Source organism: Blennius ocellaris, assembly GCF_963422515.1.
Source record: "Blennius ocellaris genome assembly, chromosome: 19".
NCBI lineage: Eukaryota > Metazoa > Chordata > Actinopteri > Blenniiformes > Blenniidae > Blennius > Blennius ocellaris.
This window is the reverse complement of record NC_137668.1, coordinates 16,562,254-16,582,781: the sequence shown is the minus strand read 5'-3', so window position 1 is coordinate 16,582,781 and position 20,528 is coordinate 16,562,254. Positions and strand designations below refer to the sequence as shown.

Here is a 20,528-nt window from a genome sequence, read left to right as displayed (position 1 = left end):
CTCATTTCTAGTCATTTTTTTCTTTCTTTCTTTTTTTTTTCCATTTTATATGACCCTCTGCAAAATTACGGCCAAATAAGTTGTCGTGACTTAAAAACTTAACATGCCTTGATTTATTTAAATGATAATGTCTCCGACGATATTGTATTTTAAAGAAGAAGAAAAAAAAAGCATTTAGGAGAGCATACTCAACACATTTTTGAGCTCTGAGCTCCAGTCTGGTTGGCAGCTTTCTTGACAATGTAGCGAGTGGGTGAGTTTTTGCACACTTTCCTGTCAGTTTTCAGAAAACTACGCAAGTGGAGGATGTGGTGAAGTCTCACACCGGCCACGACCTTCCCAAAGCCTCCTGCGGTCGAGGCCGGCCTCTGATAGTTTGGTGAGATTATGGAGGATAAGACGGGGATCTAAACTGAGGAAAACATCCACATAAATTTACTGACATAGTGAAACATATTCTACTATACGGTTGTGACACAGAGGCTTCATATGGGAAATGGTGTGAGGTGGAGTTATTTAAGAATCAAAGGGAGATCTAAGGTGGGAAAACACCTTTCCTGCGAGAACAAAGCATAAACATCAATTTGAGCAGTGCTAAACAATAATCAATTTGTGCTACTATTAAATAGTGAGAGCCTTGAGCGAGATAATCTCTGTGAGATTGGCTCTGCTGCAAAGATCAGCCATCCCCTCCAGTGCGAGCCGGTTTTATTTCCTGTGCTTTTGATCCGCGGGTGGAACACGTCCTCGCAAAGCGAAAAGATAATGTACGATGTGATTTTATGCTCATACGTACATGGCACTAAAACTGCCTTCGGTACACTCCTCAAACACCTGTGCTGTCTGCTCTGTGATCCCCTCACCTGTGATCTAAGCCCTTTATAAACCCTCCACCCTGCAGTGGCGTAGTCGAAAGAGTGCTCACACCGTAAACTCCTCCTTCCTCCTGACAGGCCAGCCACTCTCCGAGGCAGTAAAGATAAAGGATGAGGAGTTTCCCACCTGCAGACAGGAAGTTGGGGATATGTTGAGATACACCGCAGCTAAACGCAAATACTCATGAGCCCTTCAACTGTATCATTTTAGAGAATAAACCAACATTCAGAACCACCAAAAAGGTCCTACTTCTGTGTGATAACAGAGAAATATGGTGTGTGGGATGTGTTCAGACAGGCCCCTGCACCCCCTTCTCCTCTATATATCCCATCTGAAGTAATGTTTGTGCTTCTCATTTGTCCTTTTGAAACGTATTTAGTCCTTTGGGTTTTATATTTGCAGTGGCAGGGGGGATTAGTCTGGGTTTGGTGAGCTGTATGTAGACTTCATGAGAGGCAGGAGCAGACTTCAGACTTTATGAATCCAGGTGGAGCAGCTTGGGAATCAACAAATGTGGATTAGGACACGAATTACGTAATTTCACATGTCACGATACCATGGAGGCAGCGCAGTGGTGCAGTGGTTAGCACTCTCGCCTCATAATGAGACTGTATCCAGTTTGAGTTAAGGCTCGGGGGCTTTTCTGTTCTTTGTGTGCACAGGGTTGTTTTATGTGTTGTTTTTTTTTTTTTTCCAGTTTGAACATTTGAAGTTAACTGGGGACTATAAATTGCCTGAAGATGTGAATGTGACTGTGCGTTGTCTGTCCCGTCACCCTGGTGACCCGTCCAAGGTACAAGCTGCCTTCACCCAGTTAGCGGAGATCTGCTGCAGCGACCTGCGACCCTGAATTAGATAAAACTGTAAACGAGATCGATGAATGATTTTATGTTGGACCATTAAAGCCCAAACCACCACGACATGGAGCTGTACAGATCAGATAGACAGATCCTATTGTGTTCTATAATTCTGACAGAAATACACCATAGTAATCAAACTGCCATCTATGCATTTCTGCTTTAATTCATTTTCTAGTACGTTTACTGATCAGACCTCAAAGGGTATTTAAATGCAAGCCCCATAGTCTGCTCTACCTTTCTCACAAGCCTCCACCTTGTAAGACAGTTTACCTACAGCCCCACACAACCACACCAACTAAACAAATCATAAAAACAGTTATGAGATCCCAGCAGCTGATTTGTTTGTCAGTCTTTCTTTTTCTTTTTTTTTTCCAAGCTGCCATAAAGCGATGCGGTCCTCCCATGATTCAACTGATGTTTCTCAGAGAGCTTTACCCTGTTTAACAAAACAAGAAACAAACAGCTTCAAGGAGCATCGTGTTATTCGGGGTGTCAGGGGTCATCACCGCGGTGGGAGCGAGAGGTGCAGTGCAGGCTGGCTGCTTATCAGACTCGTCCTTCAGAGCGCCGTTTGACATTTCCCATCAACGCCGACTCTCTCTCTCTCTCTCTCTCTCTCTCTCTCTCTCTCTCTCTCTCTCTCTCTCTCTCTCTCTCTCTCTCTCCCTCTCCTCACCTGGGCTCCCTCAGACACTCGGCTCCCAAACCAGACTGCCTCCATACTCTGTTGACACAAGCAGGCTGCTCCGTCAGTCACTCGCCTCATTAACTCCTGCGGGGATGTGGATCCCAGTGCAACACTCCTCACATGCACATGATCCTCGCACACGCATCTTCGCATACGAGTCAAAGTTGCCCATTTCGGAGGCAGCCATGTGTTTGTCAGTTTGCACACGCTGACATGTTTTGACGGGGGGGGGGGGGGGGGGTTTCTGCTTGTCTGCAGGATTCACTCCGACTGTCTGATCACATGAATTGATTCTGCAGTGTGTAGACAGGGTACGTGTGCTTTTTTAAATAATCCTTGTCTATTTGGATTACAGCTCAATAAGATGCACCATTTTCAGAGACAGTCCCACAAAAGTTAATAGAAAGTGAGATGGATATGTATCTTTGCTTTTTGCTGAAGGTGAAATTGGTTAAAAACATTTTTTTCTCTTTCAACTAGATAACTATAAAATATTACTACACTGTCCAATTAACTCTTGTTTTTTTAACTCTGGTGTACAAGTTTGAATATCTGGATGTGGATATTTGATACCTTCTGCAATGTATCCAAAGATACAACCTGCATGTTAGATCAAAAGACGTACAATTTGTATGATTCAACTTTTAATCTGCATCACTCCCTAAAGCATCAGTGGGAGCCACAGTATTTGACTCGAGAATATATTCTGTCCATCTGCAGTCACCACTCACGATAAGATGCGAGCTTCCTCGTTCCTTCCAGGCAATAACTGTGGTGTGTGGCAGCAATTTCCTGGATTAGTAAAATCTGAGTGAGCATACAAAGCACAGAGGATACTGCTTTTTGTGGAAATGATTGCTATAAGCATTGATTTAACGTAAACCGCAGGGAGCACGCTGCCACTTTCCCTTTTAGATCAATTGTGATAGGAAATTGACATGAAATTTGTATGATTGAAGAGGAAATCTTTAACTATCTCTGCTACAGGTGAAAACAGAATTCCGCTTTCTGGAGGAAAAACGTGCATGTGATCACATCAACTTGACAAATAAACGTTGGGTTGTTTCATCAGGACATATGAAAAAGACTCGATTGAGATGCGGAAGCCCTGCGTGTACCTTCCTTCACTATCAGACATCATAATGGTTACTGTGGTTGGCAGGGGTAGTGTAGTAGCCTGCTGAAGGGGTGTGAACAGCTTTGTTACTGTCTGTTATGTTCCCATTCCTCATATCAGTCAGGAGGGAGTTATTACCATTGTGTTTGTGGCCTGGGGTGAAATGGCACACACTCCTAGTACTCAGGGCTCATTATAGAGATAGAATCACTGTCCTGACTTTAATGAAAGCCAGTGCGGAAGAGTTCATGTTGAATCTCATCTCCAGGAGGTGAAGCTGCGTTTCTGTTACATACATGTCAGTGGGTTTTTTTGTTGTTGTTGGGTTTTTTTTTCGATTGTTGTCATTCCGTCACACAATTTTACAGTGTTAAATGTGACTATTGCCTCATCTAGGACAATTTCAACAAGCAGTTCACTGGATTCACTGCAGCGACCCCAAAAAAGGTGTCGCTGAAACTCACCTGCTCCCCTGAGCGGGATAAAGCTGTGCAGAAGGAGGATAGATGGATGGATGGATGGTTGGATGCTTCATATAAACATCTTCCAGCAATGAAATGTAACTGCTGCCAATAGATACAAATAAATAAACCATGTTTCTGTACGAGACATTTTCTCCACTTTTGAGTCACTCAACCACAGATCAGTTTCTTTGGAGGGCTGCAACATAATTCATGAAAATGAGGTTGTTTTTTTTCAAAAGCTTAAAGAGAGTGATCTCCGTGTAACACCAGGCAGACCAACAGATGCTACAGTTATGATACAAGCAGTTTCGTCTGCAGCACTTTTGGAGCGTGACTCATCCCAAGCACTAAAAATTGGAATATTTCAGCCTCTGAAGCAAAAATAACAGTACCAGTTTAATCAGTCTCTTGTGAAGTCACCAACTAAATAGCCTTTCCAGAAAGAAACATTTTCATGCTCAGATAAGCGACAACTTGTTGACCCACACATTCCTGATTGTTTGTCTTCATAAACTCAGGAGGTTTTAATGACAACATAGAAGACATTGTGCTTTAACAAAAATAAGAATAGGGATCATCCACTATTGTGATGACATTTGATATTAAATAAAAAGGTACCTAAACAGGTATTACACACCGATCCACCTTCTAAACATCTAAAGCCCACCAGGGTAGAGTTAAGACTTCTGTTTATTTATGCTTACATTTAGAGCAGGTTCAGGTCCCAGTGGACTATTTTCAATGAAGCTGCTATAGGTTTAGAGTGCTGGGAGACCATACAGTGATGTCACTAACTCTCACTAAAAATGTAATCAAAGTCAATAAAGAGCTTGATCTTTTCTAACATGAAGCCATATGCATTGTACACACTCACCGGGAAGCTGATCCCCTTGTATGGCTAAAACAGAGACAATCACACACCTTCACACGTCACAATAGATGATTTAAAGTGACCAACTCCCCTAACAAGCATATCTTCGGGAGGAAGCTGGAGCACTGGTGTAAACCCATGCACGCTCAGGGAGAATATGCAAACCCCACACATAATGGCCCCAAGTCCGCATTTGAACCGAGAGTATTGCTATTGTAAGGAAAGAATTCAAAGCACTACACTACCATGGACACATACAACCATGTTGACTTTGCCATTCTTGTAAAATCTGCAATGACGGATGCATTTCTCTGCTGCCTTTGAGAGAAGATTGGAAATGACTGGTGTGATGCAGTCAACCTTTGAGATGCCCCTGAACTACAACACAGAACTAGGATTGGAATGCTTCTTGCGAGTTCCTTCCAGTCCGTTATATTACTTATTGTAAGTTAGGGTAACTCACTTTAGTCTAACATTGGGGTTCATGTTTATCACAGATGTGAAAGTGCTGTAAGTCAACAAAAATAAAACAACCTAAGTTCTACAATGAAAATAATCATAATATTAAAGAGTCCCTGACAACTGAAGGGTTGTTGATGTTGGTTTTCTGTCTACTTTTTATATCACTGAAAATATCCTCACTGAGGAGTTCAGGCTACATTTGAGCTCAAAAGAAATCAAGGTTCATATTCAGACACCAGTCTCTAAACACATATATAACGTTGATAAAGGGTCCAATGAGAAGAACCTAATAACACTTTTATGAATTACTGAAATATGTGGAACTTAAATGTAATTATTGACAGTATCTCATCAGAAACAGTCAGGTACACCGACACATGAAATATGCCAGAGCCTTCACACCCCTCCTTCTTCTGTCACCATTGCCTAAGTTTGTTATGGTGTTGCACTTCACGACAGCCAGCTGACTCACCTGGTGGATATCGCAGGAACACGAGCCCCCTGCTCTCCACTCACTCGCCTCCTTCCCCTCCCACCGAGTTCACCCTGCCCCGCAGTTCAAAGTGGTTTTGCCTGTCTCGCCTCGGCGTTTAATGTTTAAGTATTGGGAGCGGCCTGAGAGTGCAAATAAAATGCCTTTACAGACTCCGGGGCACGCTGAGGGCTGTGATTCTAGATACTGTATTGTGAAATTTCCATTGTAGTTGACAGATTAGCGTCAGGCCGCCTGAATCTGTTCCGCTGAATTCGGACTGTTTCCTTCCACATAATGCTCGATGCGTGCAGCTTAGATAAACCATTGAGAAGAAGGTCATTCAAACCCTATTGATCTGACAAAAGAGTCCACATGTTCGTGGGATCGTCGACAACATGTCTGTGCTATTAACTGTTTGTCAAAAGTTCAAAACAGGATAAAGGCTTGAATGCGGACCCCACCTGCGAGGAGAAAACCACAAAGAGTTGTGGTAGGGCCGGCTTTCTGTTCGGCTGTTTGAAAGGAAACCCTATTTGCAGCAAAGGAAAACAACACGGAAAGCCTGACACTACTTATATGTTTGTGCGTGATTATTCTGTAGTCCTAATCCGTCTAACAATGTTACAAAACATTCAGACAGGAGGAGGCTTTAAAGCAGTAATTGGGGGGACTTACGCTGGTTAAACTCCACTCAACCACTTCTAGTTGCATCTCGCTTGTGCTCGATCGAGACTGTGGCACAAGAAATCAAACATGGGTGTGGGTTGAGTCTGATTCCAAGCATAACTCCTAATTCCTTTGAATGTCAAGCTGAAGAGCGGGCATTTTCAAGAAAGCAGGTGAAGGCATACAAGAGCGGTTGAAAGGTTACACAAGTGCATGTGAAGTCTGTGCATTTCGTCGGAGGGTGAGGGGGCACGGGGTTTGTCGGGACCTCAGAAAGAACCGGAAAATGATGAATCACTGGCCGTTTTCACGCCTTATGCTGGATTAGCCATCACATGCAACAGGCTTCTTAATATGAATTGTGTAATGCCCCCAATCCCTCCAGAATTATTTCATAAATGTAGCCTCCGCTTTGCTGTTTTGCCTTCATTGGCAAAGCAGTATAGTATGTCCATTTTTCTTTGTTTGAATCTGTGGTATTGCTTTTCTTTGTGCTCATTGTCAAGATAGTTAATCAGTTAAACGCTCACACCAAAATGATCTGATATACTTGAATTGTATAAACAGTGTGTTGTGGTTTATTCTCAATTTTAGTTACAATCTCCACCCATCTGGCACTGAAATAGGCCCAGACCAAACAGTGTGGAGTGTTTGCATATAATATTTGCCGCAGGTTTGGCTGAGAAATGGTTGATTAACTCTGAGAAGGAAACTCATGTTCATACCCATCAGCACGCCTTGCTCTCCGGTCTGCATAGTTCACTGCAAAGCCTACATTAATCATTTCACTTGGCATTTAGTTTTACCACTTGTGTTATTTACAGTATACCTCTCGCACTCAATTATTATTATTTCATCATTATCATTATTACTACTACTATTACAACTGCTTCTTCCGATTTCCATCATGAAGACTGAAAACCTCCCCTTCCTTTCTTTGTGGGTTTGAAGCGTCGGTGTGGCATGCCAGCCTTTAACTCAGAGCAGTGACACCTGAACCAACACTCTGACTTGGGGCCAAACTCTGCCTCTGGTGTCCCTCAGGGTGCCACAACTTCTGTCAGCTCAGTGTTTGAACAGCAACCTTCTGGAAGCAGCTGCTGAAATGTGCCCAAAGAAGACATCTCAAAAAAGGTCCACAAGTAAAAAAAGCAACAACAAAAAACCCAGAGATATCATTGATTTGTAGACCCGAAGCCATCATGTGGAAGATGACTGTCTTGCTTTACTGCAGCATGCCAAGTGCACAAGTCATCTTTTGGCTGAGAGTTGATGCTCGCAGTCTCAGTGAGCGGCAGGTCGTCTCACCCGCTCTGGATGCTTGGCACAAAGTGAACAACGCCACACTGGAGGTCAGCCAGAGTGGGGTTTAATGAGACTGAAGCCACACCAAAGGCTGGCATATCTGTCCTCACTTCAGAGCACCTGTGCCATGCTGTTGGTGTGATGAGAGCTTAAGTTGCCCCAAAACAACCCCTCTTCCTGTAATTACTCTTTGTCATTGCACAAAAGATTCTCTCTGAAGCTAAGAAAATATCCAATTGTAAACATGTTGAATGTTTTTACTTTTGATATGCAGCTTCGACACAAACACTTCACTAGATCTAATTATATTATTAACAAATGATTAATAACTATCTCAGTCGTAACATCAGTGGTGAATAGAGGCAGATTGGTCCATTTCTTTGCCAGGCAATCTCTCATCATCTGTATTTAAATTGAAAGTATAACACAAAACCACTATTGTATTGGTCTTATTCTTGTTATCATCAATCAGTATAGACTTCGGTAAACTAAGGGAGGTCATATAGTTTATTCTTGGCCCACTCCAGTCTTGACCAGCACATTTTTACGCACTATTTATGCCAGTTCAATTAAAATTAACGCTTTAGGTGAGTCGATAGTACCACTGTACTGCAAGTCTGTTCACACACTCCTGCTTAATGAATCAACCCTGAGTCATATTGCAGCAATAATGGAAATGTATGACAAATTAAACAACCAAATCGTTTCCTGAACGAGGTGCGTCTTTTTACAAACAAATTGGCTGCGCGCAACACAACGATGGTCACGTTTTTTTTTTCATTGATTGATTGATTATTTCTATAATTTGGTTGTAGAAAACATAAACAAAATGGAAAGATCTAATTTTGCTTGAATGTGTTGAAACTCAAGAAGCTTACCTTAAGGAGCATCTAAATGGCACAGAACGTCTCCAAATGAGCTTTCTTGTGTTGAAAAGTTGGGATATGATGTCAATCAGTGAATTAGCCTATTAATTTCCCCCAACAACCAACACTTTATTCAGTAAATGTATTTTTTTGTTTTAGTTGAGCAGATATCACAGCAAACAAAAAATTTAAAAAATCATCCAATCCAGATGTGCGCAGTGTGCGTCCAGACGCAGCCTGATTCTCTTGGGAGACGCTTCATGTGCGGAAAGTTCTGCCAGACTTACTTCAATTACCACACACACACACACACACACACACACACACACACACACACACACACGCACGTTGAAATCACTTCACCTGACTACACTACCTCTCAGCACTGTGTAAGTTGCGCTGTCTGCGCTTCCTTTCCCGTGAAAGCAGGCAAACGGGAGGGTGAAAAAGACGGTTTATAATTGATGTTTTCCCATGGAACAGCCCCTCCTCCTCGCAACACGGGCTGACCCTCAGGTGGAAGAAATCTTTTAAGATTTTTTTGTGGGATAACATCAGGAGGGTTTGTCTAGGCGAGCCAATCAAGTCCCTCCCCTGCTATAGATCGGTGCTATAATACAAAGCAGTAAAAGCGGTCGCCTCACACAAGCGGCTGCAGCTCGACTAGAGATCCCGTGGCTTTTAATTCCCTCACTACTTTTTTTTTTTTGAGGGGAGGGGGGGAACACCCTCCTTTGGTGTGCCCCGTTATTACCGTTTGTCTGAGGCGTTCGTTTCCGCACCTGCCACGGTATAGAGACCAAGCGAAGGCGAAGTGGAAGAGGAGACAAGGACACTGCGAGAGCCGGGAGAGGCAGACGGCTGAGATAGCAGCGGTGACTCGTTTTGAGATCTTAAAGGACAAGAGAGAGAAAAAAATGCTGCTCTGGACCAAAATCGTTTTTGTCGGTCTCATCTGCTTGTGCTTGGTGTCCTCTGGGATGGGATGCGGACCGGGCAGGGGCTACGGCAGGAGAAGACACCCTAAGAAGCTGACACCTCTTGCGTACAAGCAGTTCATCCCCAACGTGGCGGAGAAGACCCTCGGGGCAAGCGGCAGATACGAAGGCAAGATCACAAGAAACTCTGAGCGATTTAAAGAACTGACTCCCAATTATAACACAGACATCATATTCAAGGATGAGGAGAACACCGGTGCCGACAGGTTAATGACTCAGGTAAGGAGATAGAATAACCTTTTTCTTTCCCCCCCCCCCCCCCCCTCCTTCTAACGCACCATCACTGCGCACTGCAACAACCTCCTTGTCAGACTGATTGCGCACCTTAAGTGAAGTCTCTTTTACCCGCTGCTGAACTCTTCACACTGAGCCTTTTAACTTCACTGTAAAAGCAGATGCGTTTTATGCACCGGCATGGGAGTTTCCAAAGGCTGCAGTCTCGAGGCGAATATAGAAATCCAGCTGGAGAAGTGATGTGCAGGCGGACAGTCAGGACACTCGGCCTTCATGATTGTGACAGTATATTTAAAATATTAATGTGCCCCTCTCCTCATATCTATATTTGTATCTGAACGCGGTCGTATTTGTTGTCTTAGGGGCACACATTCTTAAAATATTGCATTTTGTAAAGACTTGCAGCATTTGTTGCCTATTTGAGCTTTACATCGCAGCTTGTTTAAGCGCATTTCTTTATTCCAGCCCTCACTGGAAGCTGGGGATGCGCACCGCTTCAAACAGCCGGGCTTAGTCAAGCATGGCGTGGCTCATTCAGACATTTTCCTGCACAGGCTGCTGTAAATTAGCCCTTTCGCGTGGTGTGCATCTGTGCGTGAACGCAGCAACATTTCTTTAGGAGTGTTTCCAACACTACCAGGACTTCATACATTGGGTGAGACACGGTCAGTGAGGGGAAAGAGACGCACGGGGTGCTTATTGTGCCTTTTACGTGCTCTTGCAATAAGGATGACATCTTTCTTAAAATACTCCATCCTCCCGAAGCCCGGCAGTTGTCAAGTCTTGCAGCTCAGTCTGTGCAGATAAGATGAGACTCGCAATACATCGGTGAGATGACTTGATTTCACTCCAGGCTGCAGCATGCCACGTCTCTTCAGCATGACTTTTAGCACTCAGATGCTTGTGAATTATTGAAAACGCTTGGGTGATATTGGCTCAGTAATAATAAAATGTCGGTGGTGGTGGTGGTGCTGTCGGCGATGAAGCCAGGCGCGCGCCGGAGTCCCTGAACCCGTGCCTCGCACCATGCAGGAGCACGAGCTCCGATGAAATATTCACTGTGCGTGCGGTCTCGGCGTCCCCTCTTAGCCCTCCCCACATCTCATCTGTCATACACCTATAGGTTCTCATACGCTGGGATCATGAGATTACAGCTGTGTGCGGGTGTGATTCCCAAAGTGTGGGTTCAGGGAACTCCCCTGGACGCTCGAGGAGGTTCCAATCACACATGAGAAAGAAACGGATTGATTCAGCTTCTAATAGTTTTCAGGGAGAGAAAGGGGGGAGGAAAGATTACTTAATGAAAGGTTTAAACCTGACTAAAATGTCTCACCTGCTTGATAAACGCGTGTGCTTGTAGTTTTTAAATCCACACGTACAAACGAAATATGAGATATTTTGACAAAATATGATTGGGCGGTTTGTCCGTGGTTGTCCAACTTGGTGGTCTGGTTTTGGCACTGTCGGGGATGTACTGGATTTAACAAGATTTATTTTTTTTGTTGATGGTGCATGAGCCGGTTTTCATTCAGCAGCGTTTACAGGAACAGCTTCAATCAAACTGGAGTATGAAATGTAGACGAAAAGGCTTTTAGACACCGTTCATGGCGTCTGAAACACAATTTGAGCTCTGGTCAGCAGGAGGCCATATAAGTATGCATGACAATGTAACTCAATCAGAATAAAGCTGGAAGAAGAGAATGAGTGTAGCTGCAGGAGACACAAGGCTTATCACACGGTCTTTACGCTCTTCCAATAGTCCTGACGGAGGATCTGAACTTTGTGCCAGGTGGTTTTTACGCACGGACTTTTACGCACGAGCTAATTGGACTCCTCCCGTGATCTTGTGTTTTTAAAAACTAATGCTGTCATCGTACGTGAAACAAGGCACGTGCCTGAAGCAAATTTGTCAGATATGTGCAATAAATCAATTCAACAATCAATTCCCTGAATTCTAGCCAAGCGTGTATATTCGAAAGAGCGCTTGAGCAAGCACCTATTTCCTTACTATTAAGTCACAGCTCACTCCCAGGAAAGTTGCCAGCAGATGCGTTTTACAGACATTTACGGTTAGTGTCCTGGAGTAATGGGGCCTGAGTTCAACGGGAGCATCACTTTCACCATCTAATCCACAAATTCTAGCTTGATGTTGAGTCATAAAATGTGATTAGCCTGAAAATATAGGTTCCTGTGAAGCAATGGGATTAGTAAATCTCACAAATCCTATTTGGATTGAGTGAACTTTGACTTGTTTTAGGAAAATTCAACAGAGTAATGAAGCAGAATATGGTGTCAATTAGGTTTTTCTTTCGACAAGATCGTGATCAGTTCATTAGAAAAATACTTAGGTTATCTTTTTTTATATACGCACATGGAACTGTGCCAGGCGCGATGTCAAACGCTGTTGTTTGGCTGAAAGAAAAAAGAAACTTAAGATGTAGTGTCAGATTAAAGTGATTTCAACGTAGATTTTTCTTCTTTTTTTTTCTTCTTTTTTTTGCAGTGTAGTCGTGTTAAGAGCGCGCAGTCTCTTCCCACACTGCAAACGAGTCGGAAAAGACATGCGCTGGCGGCTTGTTTGCACTGACAGGTAGCTGATAAGTGTTTCCTCTAACCAAATCATTTGTGAAAAGATTAAGAGGCAGGCTGTTGAACAACTTTACCCCCAGCACAAAGCGCCCGGACCAAGGCACCCTGCTGGGCTTCATGGTGGCTGAGCAGAATTTGGCTTGATTTGCGGCACACGACCTAATGAATTAATAAATAGGTTAAGCTTTACGGCTCTTGACTCTGACAATCCCACTCAGTATGGTGAAGGCCTTTTTTTTCAGCCGGGTTTTTCATTCAACACATTCTACAAGTGTGATATCCTCATAAAACAGAGGCTGATATATGTGAAACTTTCTGTGGCTCTGTGTGAACATTCTTACTTTAAGACCCCTGGCTGTCCAGAAGGGAAAAGGACAGTGGGTCACACATAGACGCTCCTCTGTGCCCCCCGAACAGTCAACGGAATATTTCACAAGTCTGTCAGTCAGCAGCCAAAAACACCTCCACTTAAGGAGGCATGTCACGTTTTCAGGACTTTGCAGGAGAAGAATAATGAAAGTTTCCCTCTGCCGTTGGGGTGAAAAGACTCTTTGTGATGTTTTATTTGACATATTGGTTCGCTGTCGAGAATAGTTGTCTTGGAGAAGGCCAAGCATCTTCTTTGAGAGCGCAGAGGTTGGGGTGCGACGACTCATTTATGGGACAAACTCCAGATATCTTAAGGAAGGCAGCTGCTCTTGAAGATCATCTTCATATCATCTGCATATCAATTATTTATTTAAAGAAAACAGACAAGTTGCCAGCCAACAAATGGCGCGCTCATTTCGCCGCCTAATATATAAAAGCTCATGAATTTATAATGCGTTAATGCCGTTTCAACGCGACACTTTTCGATAGAAAGGGACGCTGCTCGCACCTTTCCAAGACCAAAGCCCCATATGTTATAGGCCAGTGAAGCGAATGCAGTGCCTTATCAATATTTCATCGGCAGCTTTCTTATCCGAGATGTGCCCTCTGACGCTGCTGCTCACACTGAGAAATGCAAGCTCACATTGAGAATCAGTGCTGCAGTTCACTTTCAGGGTTTCACCCCAGCTGGGAGGAATCAGGGGGAGTGGAGGTGTGGGCGAGGCCTCACTGAATCCATTTATCCACTATTATTATTATTATTATTATTATTATTATATAATTGCATCAGGCATGGATGCGCACAAGGGATCTGCTGTGGTGTGTTTATGGGGGGGGAAACAGATGCATGTGATCTAACACTGTTGGAGAGTATCTGCTTGCCCTTGGTGAGAGTTATCCAACCCCCCCCCCCTTTTTTTATTACGCGCTGTGATCCAATCTGACACGATTCAGGTGTTTCATTGATCTGTTTCTTCTCCCTGCAGAGATGTAAAGACAAGTTGAACTCGCTGGCCATCTCGGTGATGAACCAGTGGCCCGGGGTTAAGCTGCGGGTCACCGAGGGCTGGGACGAGGACGGACACCACTTCGAGGAGTCGCTTCATTATGAGGGCAGAGCGGTGGACATCACCACCTCGGATCGAGACAAGAGCAAATACGGCACCCTGTCCAGGCTGGCGGTGGAAGCCGGATTCGACTGGGTTTATTACGAATCCAAAGCCCACATCCATTGCTCCGTGAAAGCAGGTACGGCTCCCACATGTCCACTGTCACCCACTTCGGATCTGTCATGCGCACTGGAGGGAAAAAACCGCGTTTTCCCATCAGGGAGATTAGTTTCTCACTGCAGTGGCAGCCCAGAGAAGAGAGTTTATCTTCTGAAAGAAAGAAAGAAAGAAAGAAAGAAAGAAAGAAAGAAAGAAAGAAAGAAAGAAAGAAAGAAAGAAAGAAAGAAAGAAAGAAAGAAGGAAAGAAAGAAAGAAAGAAAGAAAGAAAGAAAAAGTTTCAGCCAACACAATGGAACCATCAGCTGTGTGTGAAAGGAATACATTAATATTTAATGTAGTCAACTCAAGGTATTATTAATCCCAAGACACTTTCCATTCGTTGACACGTGTGTCCAAGGCAACCTGAGCAACAGCCAATCAGACGCAATAAAGGCTCAAAGAAGACACGTGTGGCACCAAAATCCCAATAAAGTGTCATCTACTGCGCATATCAATATATCTCATTGCGCATTTTGATCATAAACATCATCGAAATTATGCTGATGAATCATACAAATGCATCTGTAATACTAAACCAAACCACGTGTTCCAGTACAACCATTTATTTGGACAAAACTGTGCTGGTAAGTTGGGAATAGATATTTGTATGAATGATGTATGGGCGCCTCTCAGCCTGTGGCGTTATGAACATTTCCCATGCAGCGTATTTCTTGATCTTACATCGCCCCACACTGTCTCCTGGTGGGAACCACGACCACAATCACAAGGCTGCTGCACGGAGTGACCTAGAAAAGCAAAAATCGTTTAGTTCTCTGGCTTTTTTTTTCTTTTCCGTCGCGGAAATGAAAATAATCGCACTTAGGTGAGATTTATCGTTTGGAATTAGAGGGCGTTTTTATATCATCTTTATGTGAGGAAACGGTGAAGAAAGGATTCGTTTCAGACCTTTATGTTTCTTCACTTAATTTGTTTCAGCAATAAGGTTGAATTACTATTTCTAAGACCCTCTGTGGGGCTAAAACAACCCGCCCAGGCCTTCTCTGCAGGACACCTTTTTTGCGCTTAGAATTTTTTTGTTTATTTTTTTTTTTTCGCACTGATTGATGAACCATGGCGCTTTTTTTCTCCCCCTGAGCTCACAGACTTTATTGATAAATCCCTTATTTATCATTCAACACACACGTTTTGAGATCACAGTATGGGCTTGGCCGACGTGTCATTGGGGGTCATGCGACTTTACCAAAAGGATTTGGCGGAACAATGTTGAATTGGTCGGGGTAAATCTGGTTTTCAGTTGTCACCTTATTTCATGCTCGAGAATCTTAAAAGAAGATTAAAAGCCCCCAAATTCTGTGTAGGAACCACCCCCCACCCCCCCCCCCCCCCCCCCTCCTGTGTGTGTGTGTGTGTGTGTGTGTGTGTGTGTGTGTGTGTGTGTGTGTGTGTGTGTGTGTGTGTGTGTGCAGGACAGTGTGATCCTAGAGACTGGTATGTGAAGAGCTCCACCAAGGCCAAAATTATTGTCATCAAGACTGACAACAAAGCAGGGAGAGGTGGTAGACAGGGGGGCACATTGATGTTGCACAACAGAAAGCATTTAAGAGTCCGGGCCCTCATTTAAATTCAAATCTACAACTCGAGAGGCTTGGAAAAGTGGCTCCACTGGGTAAATAGTAGTTGTGAGTCGCCTATTTGTGTGAATTGTCACATAGAGGTTTCTGCACCTGAGTAAATATGGGGAAGAGTAGCTGGGAAAGGCGTAAGTGTTCTTTACCGAGAGTAGCTCGATCCACAAGCCGATTTAGAATAACAATGCCTGCCTCTTTATTGGGTTTTTTAATTAAGAATAGATGAGCCAAGGCTTTCAGTTTTGTTTTTCTTCTTCTGTCGTCTCAGACAACGTGGGCCGAGCCAATACGCATCTGGCATGAAGAATCCCGACAAGGCATCATTATGCAAAATGCATATGGCCCACCAAGATGTGTGGAGGCAGGAAAACATACAAACAGGGGAGGGATTGTGAATGAAACCATTGTCTCAAAGCACCTGTGATATTGTTTGAAAAGTCCCCAAAAAGTGCTGAAAAAAGTTCAAAAGGCTTGAATGTTTCATGGGTCTCTTTCAGGAAGGGATGTAAAAGCATAGTTGTGGTAGATGATCAAAGTTTGATGTAAAAAAAACAAACTTTTTTTTTTTATATTTTAACAGAAAATTCAGTGGCAGCAAAGTCCGGCGGCTGCTTCCCGGGTTCCTCCACGGTCACCCTCCGGGACGGATCCAGGAAGGCGGTGAGAGACCTCCGGGCCGGGGACAAGGTCCTGGCGGCGGACGACGAGGGAAACCCGACGTACACCGAGTTCATCATGTTCCTGGACCAGGACTCGACCACCACGAGGCTCTTCTACGTGATCGAGACCGACTCGGGCCAGAAGATCCGCCTCACCGCGGCGCATCTGCTCTTCGTGGGCCACGGGAACTCCACGCAGGCGGAGGAGAGGATGTCCGCCGTGTTCGCCAGCCAAGTGCGAGCCGGCCAGAAAGTGTTCGTGTTCGATCCCGAGAGAAGTCGACTCTTTCCCGTGAGCGTAAAACGGATTTACACGCAGACGCACGAGGGCTCCTTTGCGCCGGTGACCGTGCAGGGGACCGTGGTGGTGGACCAGGTCCTCGCGTCCTGTTACGCAGTGATCGAGGACCACGACCTGGCGCACTGGGCCCTGGCACCCGTCAGGCTCGCCCACTGGGTGTCCTCGTTGTTGTTCCGGTCCGAGCCTCACGTCGGTGCGCAAAACGACGGCGTGCACTGGTATTCCCAAATCCTGTATCAACTGGGGACATGGCTCTTGGACAGCCACTCGATGCATCCACTGGGGATGTCAGTATCCCCGAGTTGAAAGCTCTGCTCCGGGAACAGAACTGAAATGTAGGACACATGAACTATTCAGTAGATTAAAAGAAAAGATTAAATAATAATAATAATAATAATTAAATGAAAAAAAAAGAAAAGAAAAAAAAAACCGAACAGAAAGACAAACGTGACAAAGGCCCGCAGCGGAGTTGGGATATTTATTTGAGTGACTTTTTCCATGATGTGTCCCCAGCCCCCCCCCCCCCCCTCCCCCTTTCAAAGAATGAATGGAGCCTTAAAAAAAGTTTCTTTTTGAATAATTTATTCTCATGTGAACTCTTATTGCTGTCACATTAATGGATTATGAAACGGTGTGAGCAGCAAATTGTGCATAATCTATTTTTGTATGTCTCAAATGCAAAAAAAGAAGAAAAAAAAAGAAACAACGAAGAAAAAAGTGTAAAAAAAAAAGGAAAAACATTTTAAAAAATAATATCGCAAAGAGAAAGAAGATCATGTAGAACGGAGCTAACTTTGACAGGTTGTAATGTTCATATGTGCATAAATGTGCAACTGACTGTTATATTTTGGGGAGAACAAACTTCGTGGGGTTCCATAAATTATATTTTTATACACAGAATTGTAAATTAGATTTTGACAGATCGCTACCGAATCACATTTCGTTATTTGAAATAGTGTAAGATATGAGAATATATTTTAATTTAAATACAGTAGTTGGGAAAGTATTGGAAAAATCTTGTACTGCTTTGGTTTATTAAGAATTTTATTATTTTGTAAACTGTTGTTTTAAGTTGTCGGAGAGGGACAGATATTCTGCCTCGTGTCTGCATTCTCTGCTTGTTGGTTATTTTTTTTTTGTGTCTTTGTGTTTCTATTTTTTCCTGTTTTCTTTTGAGAAAAACATATTAAATGCAGATCCTGACAATTCAGTAACAGTAAAGTAGTACTGAAACAGTTTTCGTTAAATAAATTAATAAGTAACTCCTGTAAATGTACTAAAATGTTATTTTTCTTTTCATATTTTGTAATAGGGAAATAGTTTTATAGAAATGACCTGCGGCACATGCACAGTTTGGATAGTCTCTATAGCCAGACCATACCAGTTAACTTTCATAACAGGGCGATGTGTCAAAAATGTCTAGAGTTTATTATTTATATGTTTATTACAAAATGAGATAAAGAAAACTCTTCAAACTTGCAGTTGTTACATGTCTTTGTTAAACGAGCTGCACGGTAACCCCCCACCCCCTCAAAAAAAAAGAAAGAAAAGAAGATGGAGCCACGTTATAGCCACTGTCCACATACATTCTGATTAAACATAGCACAAGAAATGGGGGAAATATGTCATTGAGCATGCATTTGTGGGATGAGCAGTGCAGCTGAAGTTAAAGGAGAAGCTTTTCCTTACTTTTTGTGCTCCGTTTACTTTCACACGAGCCTAATTTGATCCTTTGGATCACATCGCAGAAGGAAATGTAACCCCAAACAACTGTTTTTTTACGCGGTAATTGAATTAACAGATCCCGCTGAGGGGAGGGCGGGTGAGCGAGTCAACAATATGCCTCCTATTTGGGGAATATTGCGCTTTGAACTAACCTTTTGCATGCTTGCGAAATGTTGAGAGCCCATGTCAGATTTAACGAGGTCTGCCCTCCGCAAATAACTCCTAACCTGCAGACAAATTAAACAGGAGTGTGTTTGTTGGCCTCTCTCTCCCTCTGTCTCTCTCTCTGGAGGTCAGATTGCTCCATCAGTGACTGACAGGCCTCCTCCTCAGATAAAGGCAGACTTTGTGGTCCCAGCAGGCCGAATCACAGCCTCCTCAGCCCCGACAAATCACCATAATCCTCCAGTATTTTCATAGAGACTTATTCTCCGCATGTCGCACCTAATGCCGAGCTTCCTCCTCCGGCTTGTGGAGGAGAGCTTTGCGGTATTACCGGGCTTCAACGTCTTTGTCGCGTTGATTGCGCCATCAGCTTCTTGCGCGGTGCGCGTGCTCCACCGTGTGGCGAGACGCTGGTACTGCAAGTCCGGACTTTACAGGTGCATCGCAAAACAGAGTTCAATGTTTTACAGGACTGGATTTCAGTGAAATATACAATAAATAATAATAAAAAAAGATTTATGACGCGTCAAAAAATACATTTCAAGCCTTTTTGAAGTTTTCTTTTATAATTTTAGCCTTAAAATATATAAACAATAAAGCATTTCACAAGGTTTTTCACAAGATCATTTTTTCCCCCGTTCTTTAAACCTGAGGTCAAAATTATGATAAGTAAAGTAAGAAGTGTAAGTCTTAATATTTGTCTAAAACGGACCTTCACTTGACATTAAAGCAAATTCAACTTTTGGAAGAAAGCGGTGATCGCTCTTTACAGTTGTGAAAATAAATAAATCCGTTCATCCATCCTATCCTATAATTAGTTGCCACAAGAGCCGATTCCAGTCAAAAGGAATCAAACCAAAGATGTCTCACTATACGGTGAGTGCTAACCACTGCACAGCTTTAATGTTGAGAGCTCATTCAGAGTATGAACTAATATTGTTTGGCTTTGTGTTGTGAAACGTATTCTATTAAAGCCATCCCTCACTCGGGACTTATCACAGGTAGAAAAGGCCCATTGAACCCGAGTTTTCTCAGCACTGTTGCAACACGAGCAGGAATTCCATTTCGGTCTCCCACATTGTGTTTTGTTGTTGATATTGTGAGGTGGAAACTTGAGGGAGGGACAAAGCGGCCCATCTCTCCCGGCGCTTGTGACCTTGGGTCCCTGTCAGATACAAAAGCGTCGGCGCAGGGCAGCATTCCTCGGAGCAGGTAAACAGAGCCTCCTCTAATCCCTCTGGGGGCCCTCAGTCTGCTGGAGCTCAACAACGGCTTTCACAAATGTTGACATTTGCAAACACGGAACCGTCTGGCATTCTGGAAAACAAAACTCGGCGGTTTCCAAGAGAGTTCTGCAAACGGCAACGAGCCACTCTTCCTCCGGGCTGCTTTCACCCTGCAGCAGGCCAGGCTGGAGGGAAATGGAAAGTCTGGATGCATCTCGACACACGGATGCACCTTTGCGTTGCAATTTTTGACTTAACCAACGCTAAGCAGATTATCTTGGAATAAATCTTAAAATGACGCATTGAGCTCACTGCATATGTATGATTTTATTCAATTTGGATTCCACAGCTGCTTTTAGCATAAAATGGTTTAAAGCATCAGCTTCATCCTTTATAAAAACCCTCGCCATTGCAACTGGTTCATTTTAACACTAAATCCACAGAGAACAAGCACTTGCAGCAATTTAGTTAACTGAGCGGTTACAACCCTGCAAGGAAACACATTAGTCTTAATCTGATTTGGACAATTATTCTGTTTTACTCCATCATTATCGACCAGTTCAGGCTTCAAATGAGAGAATCAAGAGAGGATCAAAAGGTTCATTAAGGTTTTTTTTTATTTAATGCATAATTTCACATTGAAATGCCTCCAGTTCAGTCATTTTAATCTAACTACAGGTGTTTCAATATAAACTTAACATGTACGAAAAACCAGACACTCTTAATCATTACATAAAATCAAGAAAGTCGGACAT

General features: G+C 43.4%; 1 protein-coding gene across 1 annotated transcript; it reads left to right on the top strand.

Annotated features, from left to right (window-relative positions):
- Positions 1–9,567: 9,567 nt before the first annotated feature.
- Positions 9,568–16,963, top strand: shha (sonic hedgehog signaling molecule a; the record flags this gene model as incomplete). Its single annotated transcript, XM_080514917.1, has 3 exons — positions 9,568–9,867; positions 13,827–14,088; positions 16,278–16,963. The coding sequence occupies 3 exons, from the start codon at positions 9,568–9,570 to the stop codon at positions 16,961–16,963; spliced, it is 1,248 nt and encodes a 415-aa protein (XP_080371043.1).
- Between the last annotated feature and the right edge of the window lie 3,565 nt (positions 16,964–20,528).